Here is a 17610-nt window from a genome sequence, read left to right on the forward strand (position 1 = left end):
AGTTCTGACTCCTTTGACCACCAGGCTGGGAAAAGAGACTTTCTAACACATCTCGGGGTCACTGTGACCAGCTAAAGCCCTGAGAACATCCAGGCTTTGTTAAACACACCCAGGGCACCACCTCCCTGGGCAGCCATTCCAGAACTTTTTCACTCATCCCATGAAAAACTTTTTCCCAATCTCCAACCTGTATTTCCCTTGGTGCAGCCTGAGGCTGTGTGCTCTGGTTGTGCCAGTGCTGCCACATGCACAATATGTTTGTTTTAAAGGGACTCAGAGTAGCAGAGCTTTGGCTGTTGCATATAGGTAAAAACTTATAAAATAAGGGCCTTGTTAGCCTTATAAATTCATGGCTCAGGCCTTCAGCTAAGCAGCAAAGGGCTATGGGAAAGTGACTCAGCTGAATTAGAGGTAGAAAAACAAGTTATAGAACCATCAAGTGCTCACATTGTGGTTTATGAGGGTTGGTTGAATTACATTTGTTGTGCTTGAATAGGATGTAACTGATTATGGGGTAACTGCTTAGAAAGGCTGGGTTTTTGCAATAAAGGCCTGGTTTTTGCAATAAGGCCTGGTTTTTGCTCTCCTTTGCACTTGCCTGGGGACTCTGTGTTACTCAGCTTCAGAACATTTGGCATCCCAGAGATAAAAAGGAAGAAGAACTAAGGAGTTTGTGGCTGTTGTAACACGTTGTGTTTTGCAAATTGTCCTGAGGTACTCTCCCAAACACTGTTAGCTCCAGGATAAACTGAAAGCATTATACACCTCCCAAATATTTCCAGCTCTAAACCCACAGAGCAGCTAGATAACATTCCTGCTCTTTCCTAGAGGTTGGAAATGGGTGCCACAGGTATAAGATGCAGCTTTGAGCTGGTGATGGAGTGAAACCTCCTCCTGTTTTTCACCATCCTTAGAGTGGAAGCACAAATCCTTCCCCTCTTCAAGTGGATCCTGTGCAGTTGTACCCTGTACACCCAGCAGAGTGTTCAGAGCCTCTGGTGATTCCTCAAACTACTGACTTATCTTATAAAAACCTCAGATAAAATGTCATTTTGAGCGTTTTTTGAACAGAAAAGTCTATTTGTTTTATATATTACTTAGATTGCTACTTTCCTTTTGAAGTGACACATAGGATGCTTCACTTACATAGTCATCCCTAATCTCTGGGGCCTTGCTGTCAGTCTTTGACTGTTATCTGCCTTTTCCACAGCTTGACAAAGTATGTTTCTTTAAATCTATTTTACTTTTGTGTTCCCCATTGTGGAGGCCTCCTGACAAACCAGTCCAGATTGGTCAGCAAGGATCAAAACTCAGAAATCAAAGTAAATGCATCTTAGCACCAGTGCTTAAGTGGTGGTAGATCAATGGCTATCTGATGTCATTGTATTTCCACTTTTGCATCTGCCCTTCCTGAGCAAAGCCCATGGAGTCCTACAGTGAACTCTCTGCAGCCAGAAGAATACAAAATATTTAGGGGCCAATAAAACAAATAAAAAAACCCAAACTTATGGAGAGCTGGACTTCTGCCACAGAGAGGTTATGAATGAAGAAAAGAGGAAGGTCAAACAATCCAAGATAAAAGAATGTGTCAAAGTATAAAACTTGAAATAATATAGTTGCTCTAAATTATTCAGGTTCTGCATTGCCTGGAGATGGAAAGCAGGGAGTCTGGCTGGGGAAACAACATGAAATCTCAGATCTCTGACAGTGCAGATAATCAGGCAGGTGACTTGCTAGTGATTTACTCCTGCCTGTTTTATGCTGCTCCCCTCTCTCCCTTGTTCCTGTACTGATTCAAATTACAAAAACTCTCCAGAGTGAGCTTTGTGTGTCCAGACAACATGTAGAACATGAGAAATACATCCAGCCTTTCCTTGGCCAGTGGGACCCAAATACCACAAACTGCAAGCACAGATCTATAGTTATATCAACTGGTTGCTAAAGATTGCAGCAGAGATAGCAGCTTTTGCATTAAATCCAGACAATCAGGGCTGAGGAATGCTCTGAGCCAAAATCCTGTAAAAATAGATCCTACAGCAAGACAGACACTGAACCTCTTATGCAAAGCACAGTGGAGCAGTTCCTTCCCACAGGAGCTGCCAGCCCCTGGCAGCTCAAAAGAACAAGCACAGAGGTGACAAATCCTGTCTCATATCATGACAAAATACACCCAGCAAGCGGTGGCTGAGTTTTTAATAGTGTTTTTTTTAAACAGCATTTGATGAAGTTCGGCTCTGACTCCATGTCAAACCAAAAACACTTTTACAGGCCTGCTATCACTTGATAGAACCAGATCTTTTTTTTAATTGAGCTGCCATCAGTTGGGATCCACATTCTTTATCTCACTGTACCAACCCTGATGATTCCCTGTAAGGCTTCAGATAAAAGACACACATTCTCTCTGTACATAGAGAGGGAGGAAAAGAGGCCTCTGATTCAGGCTGGGGATCCCAAAAGACATTCTCTTGCTGCAAAAGACACTTTCCTGGGAGAGGAAAAGCAATTAAAGCAATCTCCACCTTTTCACTCTGACTATGAGTAGCCTCAACAAATAGTAGATGTCCTCTCTTTCCTGTCAAACTCGCCTTGCTGCAATTCCCCACATGTTTTTTCCCTACATTGATGTTGGCTCAAAATCACAGATCCACAGAATGTTTTTGTTTGGGAGAGATTTTAAAGTCCCTCTATTCCACCCCTGCCATGGGCAGGGACACCTTCCCCTGTCCCAGGCTGCTCCCAGCCCTGTCCAGCCGGGCCTTGGGCACTGCCAGGGATCCAGGGGCAGCCACAGCTGCTCTGGGCACCCTGTGCCAGGGCCTGAGCACCCTCACAGTAAAGAATTATAGATTCATAGGGAATAAGACTGGAAAAGTCAGTTCAGTGTTCAGAATTCTGGGTGAATTCTCCACTTTGTGAGAGGAACAGCTGCACAGGGCCCATGGCTGGAGTGTCCCCAGCCCATTTACCAGTGTGGGATAAGCAACAAGGACAGGAAACAAAGGAGGGGGCCCCTATTTTGTTGCTTGTCCTGGGCAAAGAGCACTAATGGAGCACTTGTGAGTTCTGCTGTCCATTATTTTGGGTCTCATCACCAGGTACCTGGCAAAACATCTGCAGTGAACTGATTCATTCACATTTAATTGAAAATTAGCAATAGCCAAAATAGTGCTCACTGAGCTCCCTCTCTCTCCTGTATGGAAAGTTGTCAACAAGTTGATTGTCAAAGCTTGGAAGCACCATATGAGCCACAAGAATGGATAATAAGGCACCTTGAGGCATAAATGTTTCTGTATAAATTATGGAAGGAAATGAACAACACAATACTCATTAAAATAAGTACAACATTATGTGTGAAAATTAGTACCCTTGCTCTACTGGAGTGATGGGGACAATTTTTTCCTTGCTGAAGGCTGAATAGTCCATGCTCAAAAACAAAATTTCTGCCTGACCCAGTAGTACAACAACAAAAATCAACTGAAATCAGACCTTGGCTCAGTGTCCCCCTTGTTTGCTCTGCTGGAAATCACAAAGAAACACACAGAAATTGATTAAACACCTTCAATGCACCAACTGCAGTGACTGAGACATATGAAATTACCTGAAACTCATCTTTTATCTGGCTGGAATTGGTCTGTGGATCCAGTCTGCTGATGTTGTAATATATGGATCTGAACTCACAGACTGGAATGGCTGTGTTGCCACAGAGACATGCCTCCAAAATGGCATCATGGACAAACACATACTGCTCCTGAAATATTGAAAGCACATTTTTAACACAGATCATGAAATATCACTCTTTGTTTTTTCTTAAGTCATGCCCAATATGCATATTTGGCTCTGTTTCACGTGGAGACAAATTACACAGTGTGCTGTGTGACAGCTTTGTGAGCATATTTCAGCCATCATTGAATGTGAGGTCTCACGTGTTCATTTCGGATTTACAAGGAAAATGGGGAATTGGCACTCTCAGGAATGTTGGGACAAAATGGGGGTGGGCTGAGGAGGAGATCAGGGTGTAAAGCCTCTCTGTCCACAGGCAATGGTCACCTCCAACAACACCAGAGAATCACAGAATTGTGTAGGCTGGAAAAGACCTCTAAAATCACTGAGTACAGCCCAGAACTGCCAAATTCACCACTGAACATATCCCCAAGTGCCACATCTGCATGTCTGTTAGACCCTTGCAGGGATGGTGACTCCACCACTGCTCTGGGCAGCTGTGCCAGGGCTGGACAACCCTTTAAATGAAGAAACTTTTGATAATATTCAATTTAGCTTTCTCTGGCAGAACGGTACAGAACTAACAGGTTTCTTCTGGGTTCTGGGTATTTTGGGTAAAACTCTTTCCCTAAATGAAATATGGGAAGTCCAACAAAGTTAACAGCCCCTGTCTGTTCCAGGGGGGCTGTTCTGTCCCTCAGGAAGGGAAGGGGTTAAGGGACACACATAAAACCTGTGCAACAGGATAACAGTTCCACAGGAGTCTGTGCAGCTGCCAGACACTGTGTGATGGAGCACCTTGCTTAATCAGCACCCAAAGCTCTTTCCAAAGACATCTTGTTTGCTTAGCTTGTAATTGATACACACTAGGTACTACTGGGGCCTGCAGTGTTCCTATGAATGAGTCATGAGAGGCTTCAGGAGCTCTTTTTTTCCTACTATGAGAATAAAATTAATCAGCAATGCACAGACCTCAACTCCAAGGTTTGCCCTCCAGTCTTGGAGGCCCCGAGTAGCTGCCAGTGAATTGATTCAGTGCAAATCTGGGCATGTTTGGCCACCAAAAGCTCTGCATAATCAAGGCACAGAGCGAGCCAGTGTTGGCTTCATGAATTGCTGGGCAGGGAAGCTGACAGGAAAGCATCACTGGAGCAGGGAGAGCTGCTGGCACCCACCTCTGTCTGCACCAAATTGACCCTCTGGGAGCGCAGCTCTCGCACGCAGTTGAATATATCCACCACGCCCTCATTCTCTGCCATGTCCAGCATGATGTCAATGGCAATAAAGCACCCTGTCCTCCCAGCCCCAGCACTGCAAAAGATAAAAAACAGGAGGACCTGTGTGACCAAGGGGCTGTGGAGAGGCAGGGCTCTGTGGAGGAGAGAATAACAGCAGCACACACTGCTGTCTCCTCCTGGGAGCTGCTCCTGATCCCTGCAGGATTCATTTTTCTGTTGTGGGATTTAAGAGAACGAGGGGAAATAGTACTTCTTGAAAGGGAAGCAGAAACAAAAGCTTTGTGTTATTGAACATCAACAAAATATTGCAAAAATACTCATTATAATTTCACAGGTCAGGTCACCTGCACACCTCTCATCACACAGGCGAGAGCAGCCTCCAGGTTGCAAACAGACACAATTCCAGAAATTTCCTTTCCTGGGACTCTCTAGAAGGCATGCATACATTTACCCCCATGGGCATGATGCAAGGAGCTCAGTCCTCTACCTCAAACACTTTTTTTCCCTTTGGAATCCTGAGGAGTTTGGATCCTGAGGAGGGTAATTTGAAGTCGTGAAGTTATGGATTGTAAATCTCAGAGAAAGGAGCTGGAGGCTGCTGGGACCCTTCAGCTCAGAGCTCCCCACTGCTTGTGAGAACGGGGCCATCTCATGCAAAACTCTGTTGTCATCGAGTCCTCCTTCCCCTCTGGGAAATCAGCCAAGCTGCTAAGGTGTGAAGGATGGAGAGAGAAGAAGTCTCTTCACATTACTCTGAAGGAAGCAGAACTCTGCTCAAGCCAAGGAAACTTCAGCTGCACTGAAAACTCCACCAGAGCCGAAAGCAAGGAGATATGAATGACCATAAATTAATGGACCAGATTAATCAACTGCTGAATAGTGAGAAGATATTTTTCATTTGCAGAATTTTAATGAATAAGTGGCATTTCCTCTCCCTTTATCTCTCAGCTTTTCAGAATTTTAACAAATAGTTTTAACAGTTCTATATTTAGAGGATCCTGGCACTTCATAAATATCGAACAGTGGTATTATCCAGCCAGGCATTAGTGGGGAGAATTTGGTAATTACCACTTAAAGCAAGTCATTAAAATTCAAAAGCAGATAAATAACGTAGAGGAAATGGCATTTATTCATTAAAATGGGAAGGATGAAAAATCTCTCCTTGCTTTCTTGGTGACAATGAGTCAGGTTCAGACACCTTCCAGGGCCAGCCCCATACCATGGCACCAAAGCAGCAAACTCAGGCCCTCAGCTGTAAATGAAATCTCTTCTGCCAACTCCTCAGGCTTAGCTTTACTTGATTATAAAACTGACTCACTGCTTGCTTAAAAAAAAAAAAATCCAACAAAACAAAACACCCACCCAATCCAAAACTGCTTAGAAAAGATAAGATTTAATTGATTTTCCTTTTTAAAGTAGTTGTGGGACGTATTTTTTCTCTCTTTCTCAAGACACAGAGTGGGAACTAGAGGCAATTCCTTGTGGATGGAATGCATTAGGGGTGAGATTTTTGGGACAGCCAGCTCTGCTCTCTAGCCTTGTGCTCAAGCCACATCTTTAGCTCACACATGCCCAGAGCCCTGCTGCTAGTACAAACCCAAACTCTGGTTTTGTAGAATTTGAAGTAATTTAACTCCTTTTATTTGCCAGCTGGAAGCCACTGGAATTTTGCTAGCTGGAAGTTTTTAATCTGAGATTCCCACCAAACTCCTGGGCTTTCAGGAAGCCAAGGTGCCCAAGGGCTGTCAGCCAGGCTCAGCCAGACAAATATTTCAGACCATAAAACCATAAAATCATGGAATGGTCTTGTTGGAAGGGACCTTAAAGATGGTGTAGTTCCAACTCCCCTGCTGCGGGCAGGGACACCTTCCACCAGACCAGGTGAGGCCTTCAATGCTGACCTACTCCCATCATCTCCAACTCATGCCAGCTTGGCTCCAGATCTGCCACTTTAGGGAAGAAAAATGTTTGTTTCCAGGTGATGAGTCAAGGGGCTGAGCTAGGAATGCAAGTAAAATAGTGAAAACGATATATTTTAATTAAGAGCTTAAATGAATCAAGGGGTTAAGTTAGAAATGTAGTTAGCAAAGATCATACGTTGTGATTAGAGCTTAACAAGGAAATTAATTGATACCAGGTGGGGATTGCAAGGGTCAGGAACTCATGTTTTACAAAAGAACCCACTTGCCGTGGCAGTTACGTCCAGATATGGACAACACTGGACAAACCAGACCAGTGAAGAGCTTTTTTTTTTTATTTTCAGCACATCAGTCTCAGGACATTGTTAGACAATGGAGACAGGATGTTAACAGCTCGCTGATCCACAGGGAATGTCAGGGAAAGTAGAGTATTACAAGATGACATAAAACCATCTCAGTCTAGATTTCAGCCAATCATACATAGAACAACACATATTGACAAGCATTCTATCCAATCTTATAAAACACACGTAATGGTAGTTAAAGCAAAGACTGGTTCATAAGAGACACAGAACAGAGCTGTATTCATGCTAACCTTCTAAAGATATACATTAAATAACCTTGTTATAAAGATATACATTAAATAACCATAAGCCAATTCTACAGAGGCCTATTGTTATTTGTCACGTATGCTCTACTGCTTGAGAAACTTTTCTGCTGCATTTGCAACGCCAACAAAACTTCAGTCGGAAGCCTGTACTTTTTTAACTGTTTCCTAAAAACCCTCTAACTTTATAGATTCCAACCGGGATCACCGAAACAAAGTTAGGCATGACAGGTGATGCACGTTTATTCCGGGCCTACCTGCAGTGCACCACGATGGGTCCTGCCTCGGGGGGGTTGAGGAACTTGACCTGGCGCACGAAGCCCAGCAGCCCCGTGGCGTAGCAGGGCACGCCGTGGTCCGGCCAGCTGGTGAAGTGGAACTGCCGAATCTCCCGGATCTCATGGTAGCCTTTCTGAGGAGACAACACAGCCTCTATTTCTCTCCCATCAGACTCCGGTCGGCACATCCTGCTCCCTGCTGCCTTCCCTCGTGCAGGGGGATAACGAGCACTGAGCTCTTGCTATGCATGGAAATGTGTCCCAAGCTGCTTTTCACTCTAAAGAACATTTTCAGCCAAATTCCAGCTCCCAGTGGGTAACACTCGCCTGAGGGCTGGGAAGGTGGGTGCAGGTTTTCAGTTCCAACCTGTGGTCTCAGAGCTCACACCCACCTCATCAGGGTGACCTCAGCCCTAGCACTCCATGGCTGTGTTTACCCACAGCCATAAACCAGCACAAATTCACTCTTAAATCCTCTTTGAGGCATTGAAGCAAGAGCCTGAGGAATGAACATGCCAAGAGTGGGTATGCCCCAGGTAACAGCAGATTTTTTGCCACCTGCTGCCAAAAATTCTCAGTTTGAGATGCTGCTGGCAGTGAAAAGGGCAGGAGTTGGTACCCAGAACCATCTTTCCTAGAGAAAGCAAGTTTTTGGTATCAACACATCTTTGAAATCACGTTGTTGGAAAATAACACCTTCATCTGCCCTGCAAAGGGTAACCCACAACCCTGGGTCAGCTGTGTTTCATTGCACAGGAAATGTGGGTGGAATCCAGCAGCAGCTCCTCTAGCTTGTCAGATTTTGGCATTAGCATTTCTCACCAAGTTTTTCAATGATTTAATGAAATATGGAGTTGATGTATCAGAAAACTGAAACAATATTCCCAGTGTGACTGAAGTTCATTGAGCAAGAATTCTGGAAAGGCTTTAAAACCACTTACTGAGTGTTTGGAAAGTAATTTGGACAGACCTGGAATACTCTGACACTTATACTTCCAATTTCTAATTACAAATAACAAAATCTTCCAAATCCTGCTGGTTTGGGGGTAGTTTTTATACTCTTGCTCTTATTATATTCTCATTTCTGATGAAAGGGGACCCTATCTGGCATCAGCTTAAGTGGTACCTTTTTTCCTCTGCCATTTGCCACTGTGAAACAAGGCAGTTATTATTCCTGGCATACCATCAGCTATCTGCTGCCTTTTGGATGCAGTTAAACTTTATGCACTGTGGATTCTACTTTCGTGGCTGCATCAAGATGTTCCTGTAAAATCATTTGTCCAAAAATGGAATCCCTGTCAAAAATTTGAGTTTGCTGAAGTGAAGCCTGTCCAAATAGCACAGCTCCCACCTCCAAGAGTGTTCTGGATGTGCTTCCCAGGGTTCCTGAACACAAATGAAGTGTGTCACAAGCCCAGCTGCCTGAAGACCTCCTTACCTTTTGGACAGTGAAGGTGCGTATGACATACTCTGCCAGTGGCTCTGTCTCAATTAATGTGACTTTAATATCGCCATAGACCTCTGTGTCATCTGGCCAGTATCGAACACACTTCACCTGGGGGCAGAAGGAAAATATTGAGAGGAACTAGTTCAACTTGAGTCACAGCTGACCTACATTTTCCTCCTCTTTCAAGCCGGAGCCAATGAAAATTGGGGTTTTTTCTGGTGTGCAGAGTTGCCAAAATTAACTGTATAAATTAGATCAAAATTCCTTTACCATACATAGAAACCACAGGCAGGACTCTTTTAATGTTCCCTTTGTTGTCCATACAAATGCAAAGGATGCATTTAGATTTATTTTTTAAAATCTTCTTTGAATTTCCATACATGTCTGGCCCATATCAGATGTACAGAACACCTGACAGTCACCACCACCATCCCTTTTGAGAAAAAATCTTTGCTACTGCTCCTGTAATTCTCACCTCTCTCTGTTTAGCCAAAGAATTTAAGTTCATGGGGATTGTGGGATACATGTTGAGACACTAAATTTGTTTGCCTCTGAGCTTTCTTTATCAGATGTGGACACAAACTTGGCATTTTACCAGCTGTGACAGGCTTCAGCTAAAGCTCAAGAGAGAAATCTCCTGAGCAGGTAAACATATCCCAGCTTAGCCAGTTCTAGGAGCCACGTGCAAAACCACCAAAAAGAAATAAAAGCAAGGCTGTGAAGCTCCAGAAGGGATATTTAGGCTAACAAAGACTATCAGGTTATTAAATGCTCTAGCATGAAGAGTGGAACAATACCTAAACCTGAAGCAATTAGCTGCAGCAAAGCAGGCTTCATGTTCCAGTTCCAGTCATAATTGAAAGGGGTTTTATAAATATTAAATATGATTAATGGAGGTTTGTTGTGGGTTTTTTGTTGTTTGAGTTTTGTTTTTTTTTTCTTTTACACAGAGGCATTTATTCAGAACTGAAGTGTCAGTAGAAGGTAAAATAGAATAAATAGTAATAAATGAACAGAAGCAGCTGGCATTCAACCATGAGATCTAAGGGAAATCAAACACAAAGCAGCTGAATTACTAATGGCTCTGAGTAAATGAGAATTTAAATTTTTCTTAGTACCAAAGCAATGGAAAGTGACAAACATCAGGACAAATTTTTTTAAGAACTCCGGTTTCTGGCTGAGAACATCTCTAAAACAAAAACCATGCTGGGAAAAGCCACCCCAGACATCCTGCCTTCTTATTTCCTGAGGTCCAGCCCACACCTTTTGATTTATCCCTGTTTGGCCCCATGATGGGCTTTGGGCATTGCCTTGTGCTGACACAGGGATGTCTGCTCCAGGTCAGTGCAGGAGAGGGAATTGGTGGCTGTTTAGGAGGCCAACACTGCTGGGTGGTCCCAGGATCCACAGAAACCTCAACCCCCAGGAACAGTGACCTCAGGAACTCCAGGTTTGGACTCTCATGCAAAGAGGTCTTTTGGTAGCTGGAGCACCAGTCACATATCCTCCCTCCTCTGGATTTTTAGAGGTGTATTCAAATCATCAGACAAGGAATAACTATTACAGAAGTACATTTTTCCTTCTCTACTGAGGAAGGAGACAGCCTCTGAGCTAGCACAAATGTGTATAACAGCGCCAAAGCCCAGACTTACAGCAGGAACACCATCCTTATTGGGCTAGAAGGGAAGCAGCTAAGTACTACAAAACCCAGAGTGGCTGAATTAATTCCCTTCCTGCAGGAAGCAAAAGGCATTGTGCTGCTGAGCTCTCCTGAGCAGCAGCTCTGTGTTACAGCCAGCCCTGGTCTGGTTTCACACATTGGCAGCGGCACCTTACCCTGCCCACCTCCACCAGGTTGGTGACCATGACAACACTCGCAGAGTTTTCTTGCCAGATCATTCTCCAGAAATCCTTCACTGTCTCCTGCATCGGCCCTGGGGCAGGAGAGAAGACAAAAAGGACATCTCAAGAGAGTGCATGGAATGCCAATAACCCCTTCCAGCTGCTCTCCAGCCATCGTGCTGCTCCCTCAGGATCCTGCTGTCTCTCAGAGCATCCCTGTGCCATTCAGGGTTACAGACGTGTACAGCCTGAGCTCTCTGGGAGGTCAGACCCTTCCTCACAGCAGCTATTTGAGGTTCCATGGTGGCAACAGAAGGATGGCCCCAGTAGGTAACTGTATGTGTGATGGGACAAGGATGTACCCCCCACTGAAGCTGTATAAAGGCTGTGCTGTAACTCACACCTGATGCAGCACACCATTTCACGGTTCAATGCTGATTAATTATGAAGGAGGAAGGAAACATGCAGAAATCAGCTCTTTTCTGAAGCTTCCCCCATAAAAATTTCAGGTTCCAATAGCCAACCAACCAGTGCCCACAAGAGGTTTGTCAGCCTAGAGCTTCTCCCTGACCTTATTTCTTATCAGAAACTCTTCAGGTGACTTACAGAAGGTGATATTCAAATGCATTTCTCACTAGCTCCCCTCAAAGGCTCATAAGTTGCTCCTTATTCACACTGCCCTCCTCAAGCAGGGTAAACCCAAGACCCACAGAGTCCCCTGTAGTTGTCCTTTCATATTTCATGCACAAATGACACATTCTAGGCTGCGCTGCCACCTCTAAGTCTGTGACATTTTCTATTCCTGCAGCTGAGGTTTTAACTCTGAGTGCCATAAAGATCTTGGAAAATTCTATATCCTTCCCTCTTTTGCCCATATGTAGTAATCACATATCCTCTGAGCAGAGAGAGACACAGCTCTCCCAGGATTTTCCTGGGAAGCTGTGAGAAAGCTCAGAGACAGAATAAAAACAATTATTCTCTCAATCTCTACACCTGGCAGGCAATCTCTGTTTGTCAAAGATGTTTACAAGAAGGAGTTGTCCCTTCTTGATCAACAGGTGAGAGAAGATTCCTAAAGGCCAATCAGGTCTTAGGTCCACAATTGTTTCTATAAGAACTGTGAATTTCTAATAATAAAGTGTCTTTTCATGCCTTCTGATGATGGAATCCCTGTATCACCTTTATCTGTCCCTGACACCCCTTCAGCGATACCCATATAACAAATTTTCAGATGTTCCCCAAAACAGATGATGTCACCCCACAAAAAGCTCCTACAACAGTGTAAGCCAGCAGTGCGTTTACAAATATTTAGACATACAAGAGTGAACTTGCCTTGAGTTGCAATGTAATGGCGAGGCCGATGGTACCCCTGGAAAAAAAAAAAAAAGGAAATAGATGAGTGTCTGTGAAATCACAGCTCAGACAAAGCCCACCAGGGATTTGATACTTTCCACTGCCCCTTGGACAGTGTATAATTATGTAGTATATTATAATTAACTGGTTATGGAATGAATGAATGAATGAATGAATGAATGAATGAATGAATGAATGAATGAATGAAGGGGCTGGCCCTAAGAGATTTTAACTAAGGGCATCTCTTTCTGATGAATAACACAATCTCTTCTTGCCAAAGATAAGACAGGAATGGGGTACTTTTAAACAATTTCCACAAAGAAACACAAATCCTGAGTTACCTGAGGGTAACACTGAAAACAGATAGGCAAAACATGGCATCTTCTTGTTTGAAAAGAAGAAAGGTATGAATTTGTCGCTGTGAAAATTCTAGGGCATATTTTATCTTTTCAAGAAACTATTCTAAACATTTCCTTTTGCTGTGACTTAAGAGCTGTGTTGAAGAAACGCTCATAGATTGGATCACTGTGTGTGAGACAGAGGCTGCTTTTCCAATGTCATTTTAGAACACTTTAAAAAAAGTCAATCTGTTTACATACATGCCTTCTGCACCACAACTTTGTGAGTAGTTGGCAAGTCTCTGATATCAACTAATGCTATTGTGAGGGGCTGATATTGATTTCTGCACCCATCATCTAAGCCCACGCCCCACTTCTGCTGGTGGATCTGTCAAATACAGGAAATCTCCATCTGCCCAGATTGGTCAGACAAAATAAACTGGAGACTGAGAACCTTCTCCCTGTCACAACACAGCGTTTGTACAACGCTCAGCTGTCACTCATCTCACATCCACAGCCTGTCCCTGTGTCAGAGGCACCAAATTCATAACCAGGCTTGTCACAGGAGGGTTTGGCACAGGGGGATGTCCAGGAGCCTTACGTCGATGTAATTGGCGTTGATGTAGTCGGAGTGAGGGTCCCCATCCAGCAGCTGCAGTCTCACCCTTGAGTGATCATCTGAGGGAAGGAAAGGAAAAGAAGTGACAGTAACGATAAAGAGGAGTTTCTAAGTGCTCTGGTGCGTCTGCTGGCTCCTGCAAGGGTGGTGTGGTGGAATTGTGGAATACCCTGAGCTGAAAGGGACACACAAAGGGCAACTCCTGGCCTCAAGAATCCCACCAGGGTAATTGAATAATTGAATACTTACAATAATCAACAATGGAATAGCATCACATGTATCCCTGTTGCTAAAAGCCCTTTGTTTTGTGTTTAAGATGTGATGTTTAGATCCTTAAGTTAGTCATGCTCTGTATTCTGTCACCATAATCCTTACAGAGATTTGAGACAGGTCACAAATGTCACCTGGTTTGGGACAGATCTTTGCAAGGTGTATCTCCATGACAAAAACCATTTTCCTGCTTGGAAGCTCCAAATTCCCTTGGCTTCATCTGATCTATGGAAACTGAGGCAAGAGCTAAAACTGACAAGACCAGGACATAAATAGATCACAGATATAAATAGACAGAGATATAAAATTAAATAGACAGAGATATAAAAGATATATCTGCAAATAGGAAAGGGAAAAAAACCCAGAAACTGGAAGGAAATACAAATTAAATCAGAGCAACATTCCTTTATGCAACCCACAGCAGCAAAATGGCATCAAGGCAGCGTTGAAAAAAAACCAACAAAATCAGAACTGTTCATCTTTTTGAGGAGATTCAAAGTTACTTTAGATAAGGCAATAAAATAGCAGAGATCAATCTTTCCATCTCCCAGCATGCTCCACAGCTCAGACGCAGAAAGCAACGACCCCAGCGGGCAGATTATGTCATGATTTTCCACCAGGGGAATATTTTGATCTTTGTGTGGAACAGCTGGTGCTGGGCTCTGTCACAGGAGATACTCCAGAGCCAGGCTGCTGATGTGATTTGCTCTGGCAATCCCAGCCCTGGCATGCAGTTAATTGCAGAACTGCTTCTAAGGGCCAGTTGCTTGGCAGAGGCCACTGGGTTATGGGGGTCACTGATGGCCATGCTGTGCTCGTTTTTAAATGATTTTTTAAAAGAAGTATAATATCGAGTCCATTAAGTTTATTTCCTCCCTACCAGCTCTATGGAGCATAGCTCTCAGTCAGAGCAGCATTAATGTTCAGCAGCACTTTGCAGAACACAGGCCTGAGCATGATTTACATTCAATTAAAAAGAATCATAGCAATGAAACATAAAAATATGAGGTGTGATTCTGCAGTAACTCAGTCAAAAGGGGTTTAGTCATGTCTTAATTAAATGTAGAATCAGATAATAATTGTGAAGACAGATGTGGGAGCAGTTCTGAAAACCAAGACTTGGACATATATTAAATATTCATTTGGCTGTGTAAAGGAATGATTCCACTCTGTTCAGCCATTGGGTGAGATTTACACACCTAAAAAAAATCCACAACCACATTGCTGCATTTATCAAATCCTATATCTGCATTCAAAGAAGGTTCTGCACATGAATCCATCAAAAGCTCTGTTATATTTGTATTAATAAATATAACCTTTGTGGACACAGGGAAGGGGGGATATTTCTCTAAGTGCTGATGTTCCCAATTACCTGCACTCAAGGCAGCTGCACGAGGAGTGGAAGTAAATCATGTGGTTAGACAGACAACAAAAGAATTTATACTTAGAGCAATTCACAGAGACAGACAGAGAGCTGATTAAACCGGACATGTGGGTGAAATACAGGGAAACTCCCGCAGACAATTTCACACTTGCAATTCCAGGCAGCAAGCTAAACTTGTTAGGAGCCACATGGAACAACAGCAAAGGAAAAGCAAACCCCGGAGCAAATGCCTGGGAGGGGAACATTCACTGACTCCTCCCAAGAGAACACCACTGTGGAAGTCTCAACTCATTGCAACAACATGAAATGCTGTTTGCAACAACCAAAAAATGATGAGACCAAAAATGATGGGACCCAAAACATCCCCAATGAGAGAGGAAAAGGATTTCAGGTTCATTTTTTAATGAGGGATACAGACAATGTCTGCAGCTGGAGGGCTCTGAATAACCCTGGAGGAAGCACCTGCCTCTCTTCATTTAATGGAGCCAAACATCAAAATTAAGTTTCAGTACTTTGTGCCACTCTTTGGACAGAAAGTTAAAGTTGGCAGGATGAAATACATCCAGAGGGAGCTGGATGGGGAAGACCTGGGAAGCAGGCTGAGTGCAGCTCCATGATTTCAGACAATTATGGATAATTATGGCTAAGGAAGAGATGCTCTGTAGGTGCAAAAAACTGTTGTTGGTTTGTTTTCCTTTCCCCCCCTTTTTTAAAAGTCAAATATGGGAAAAAAACATAAAGGATGAAGAAATTTAACTGAAGATTAATGCTATTTTTTTGTTGTTGTTTTTAAAATGAGACACTCAGTTCTAATCATATTTTGGGACCAAATGAAAAATGCTTTAAGCTGAACTTTTCTTTCAGAGGACAGAATTCAAAATATTTCATTGCGTATTTTACTAAAATGAGATTAATTCCTGAGGGAGATTTATTGCTCTTCCAAGTGAGAACAGTGCAGCAGAAAAAAAAAATCTGTGTATATGTGAAGCACAGAAAATATTAATGATGTCTTAATGGTTTCTTTAACCTTGTTCCAAAGTTTAGGAGAACAGTCTGGATAAAAGTTCATAAAGTAAGTTCACTTGTAAATCGCTTTTTTCCACAAAAAAAACTTTGGGATTTGACTAAAAAAAAAAAAAATAAGGCAAATTATTATGCTCTTAGTAGTAAGGATCTTGTACTTAGGGTTTTTTGCCTACAGACTTTAAAGAGCTATTTAAAGAACAGCAAATGCATTTATTATCTCTTCTCCCAGTGGTTAAAACTTATTTCTGATTCTTCTCTTTATCCACTGGACTCCTCTAGCCAAGGACACAGAATTCTTGGCAGACTGAAATGAAAGTGTTGCTCAACTCTTCACTAAATTTATCAGACATTATATCCCTGTGTGTTGAAAATGGACTCTAAAAATATTAAAAATGAAGGGTAAACAGAAAAAAAAAATGAAAAGTTGCATTCAGGACCACAAAAAATAGAAAAAAAACCTTAAGAAATGTGTAAATGGTTTTATTTCTCCCTGCTTACTCCACTCCTTCTGCTAGTTAGCAGAACTCTAAATTTATATGAAGAGTAGCTTGACTGAAAATTGGTCTTAAAACAGACTTCAAAAATGACAAGAATTTCACTGAAAAGCTCTGTGCTCCCACTTTAGCACAAAACTGTTACTGTTTTAAACTCCTGTCAAAATTCCCATTAGCGATCATTTGAAGTATCATTGCAATTTCTCCACGTCTCATTTTGACACCAGCGCTGGATTAATCTCACACAACTTTCGCCACCGAAACATTACACAGCTCATCTCGAGTGCCTGCCAGGGTTCCCCACCCAGGGGTGGAGAAACACACACAAATCTGCAGATTCACCCCAGTTCTGGGACAGAACCATGACTTCTCCTCACTCTGTGCTCCCCTTTCTGCCCCCACTGGCCCTGGAGTGTGCCATGAGAGCTGGGCAACATCCAGGCGGGATGAATCACACCCTGCCAGGGCCAAATTCCTTGGATATCACACAAATTCCATGGATGTCACAGAAATTCAATGGATATCACACACATTTCATGGATATCACAGAAATTCCATAGATATCACACAAATTCAATGGGATGTCACACAAGTTCCATGGATATCACACAAACTCCATGGATATCACACAAACTCCATGGATATCACACAAAATTCCATGGATATCACACAAAATTCCACGGATGTCACACAAATTCCATGGGATGTCACACAAATTCCATGGGATGTCACACAAATTCCACGGATGTCACACAAAATTCCATGGGATGTCACACAAACTCCATGGATATCACACAAAATTCCACGGATATCACACAAAATTCCATGGATGTCACACAAATTCCATGGGATGTCACAAAAATTCCATGGGATGTCACACAAATCCCATGAATATCACACAAATTCAATGGGATATCACACAAATTCCATGGATATCACACAAATTCAATGGGATATCACACAAATCCCATGGATGTCACACAAATTCAATGGGATGTCACACGAATTCCATGGATATCACACAAATTCAATGGGCTATCACACAAATTCCATGGATGTCACACAAATTCAATGG

At 42.9% G+C, this 17610-nt stretch overlaps 1 protein-coding gene across 5 annotated transcripts in view; it reads right to left on the bottom strand.

Moving 5' to 3' along the window:
- Window positions 1-17610, bottom strand: part of PTPRT (protein tyrosine phosphatase receptor type T) — a 491783-nt gene that overhangs the window by 19656 nt on the left and 454517 nt on the right. For all 5 annotated transcript variants that reach the window (XM_058036502.1, XM_058036501.1, XM_058036499.1 and 2 more), the window contains 7 exons: window positions 13344-13420; window positions 12384-12420; window positions 11046-11143; window positions 9201-9317; window positions 7742-7896; window positions 4896-5031; window positions 3599-3748 (listed from right to left, as the gene is read on the bottom strand). In XM_058036502.1, the coding sequence (XP_057892485.1) occupies window positions 3599-3748; window positions 4896-5031; window positions 7742-7896; window positions 9201-9317; window positions 11046-11143; window positions 12384-12420; window positions 13344-13420 (770 nt within the window). The remainder of the gene's footprint in view (window positions 1-3598; window positions 3749-4895; window positions 5032-7741; window positions 7897-9200; window positions 9318-11045; window positions 11144-12383; window positions 12421-13343; window positions 13421-17610) is intronic.

The sequence above is a fragment of the Melospiza georgiana genome, chromosome 17 (assembly GCF_028018845.1).
Source record: "Melospiza georgiana isolate bMelGeo1 chromosome 17, bMelGeo1.pri, whole genome shotgun sequence".
Taxonomy (NCBI): domain Eukaryota; kingdom Metazoa; phylum Chordata; class Aves; order Passeriformes; family Passerellidae; genus Melospiza; species Melospiza georgiana.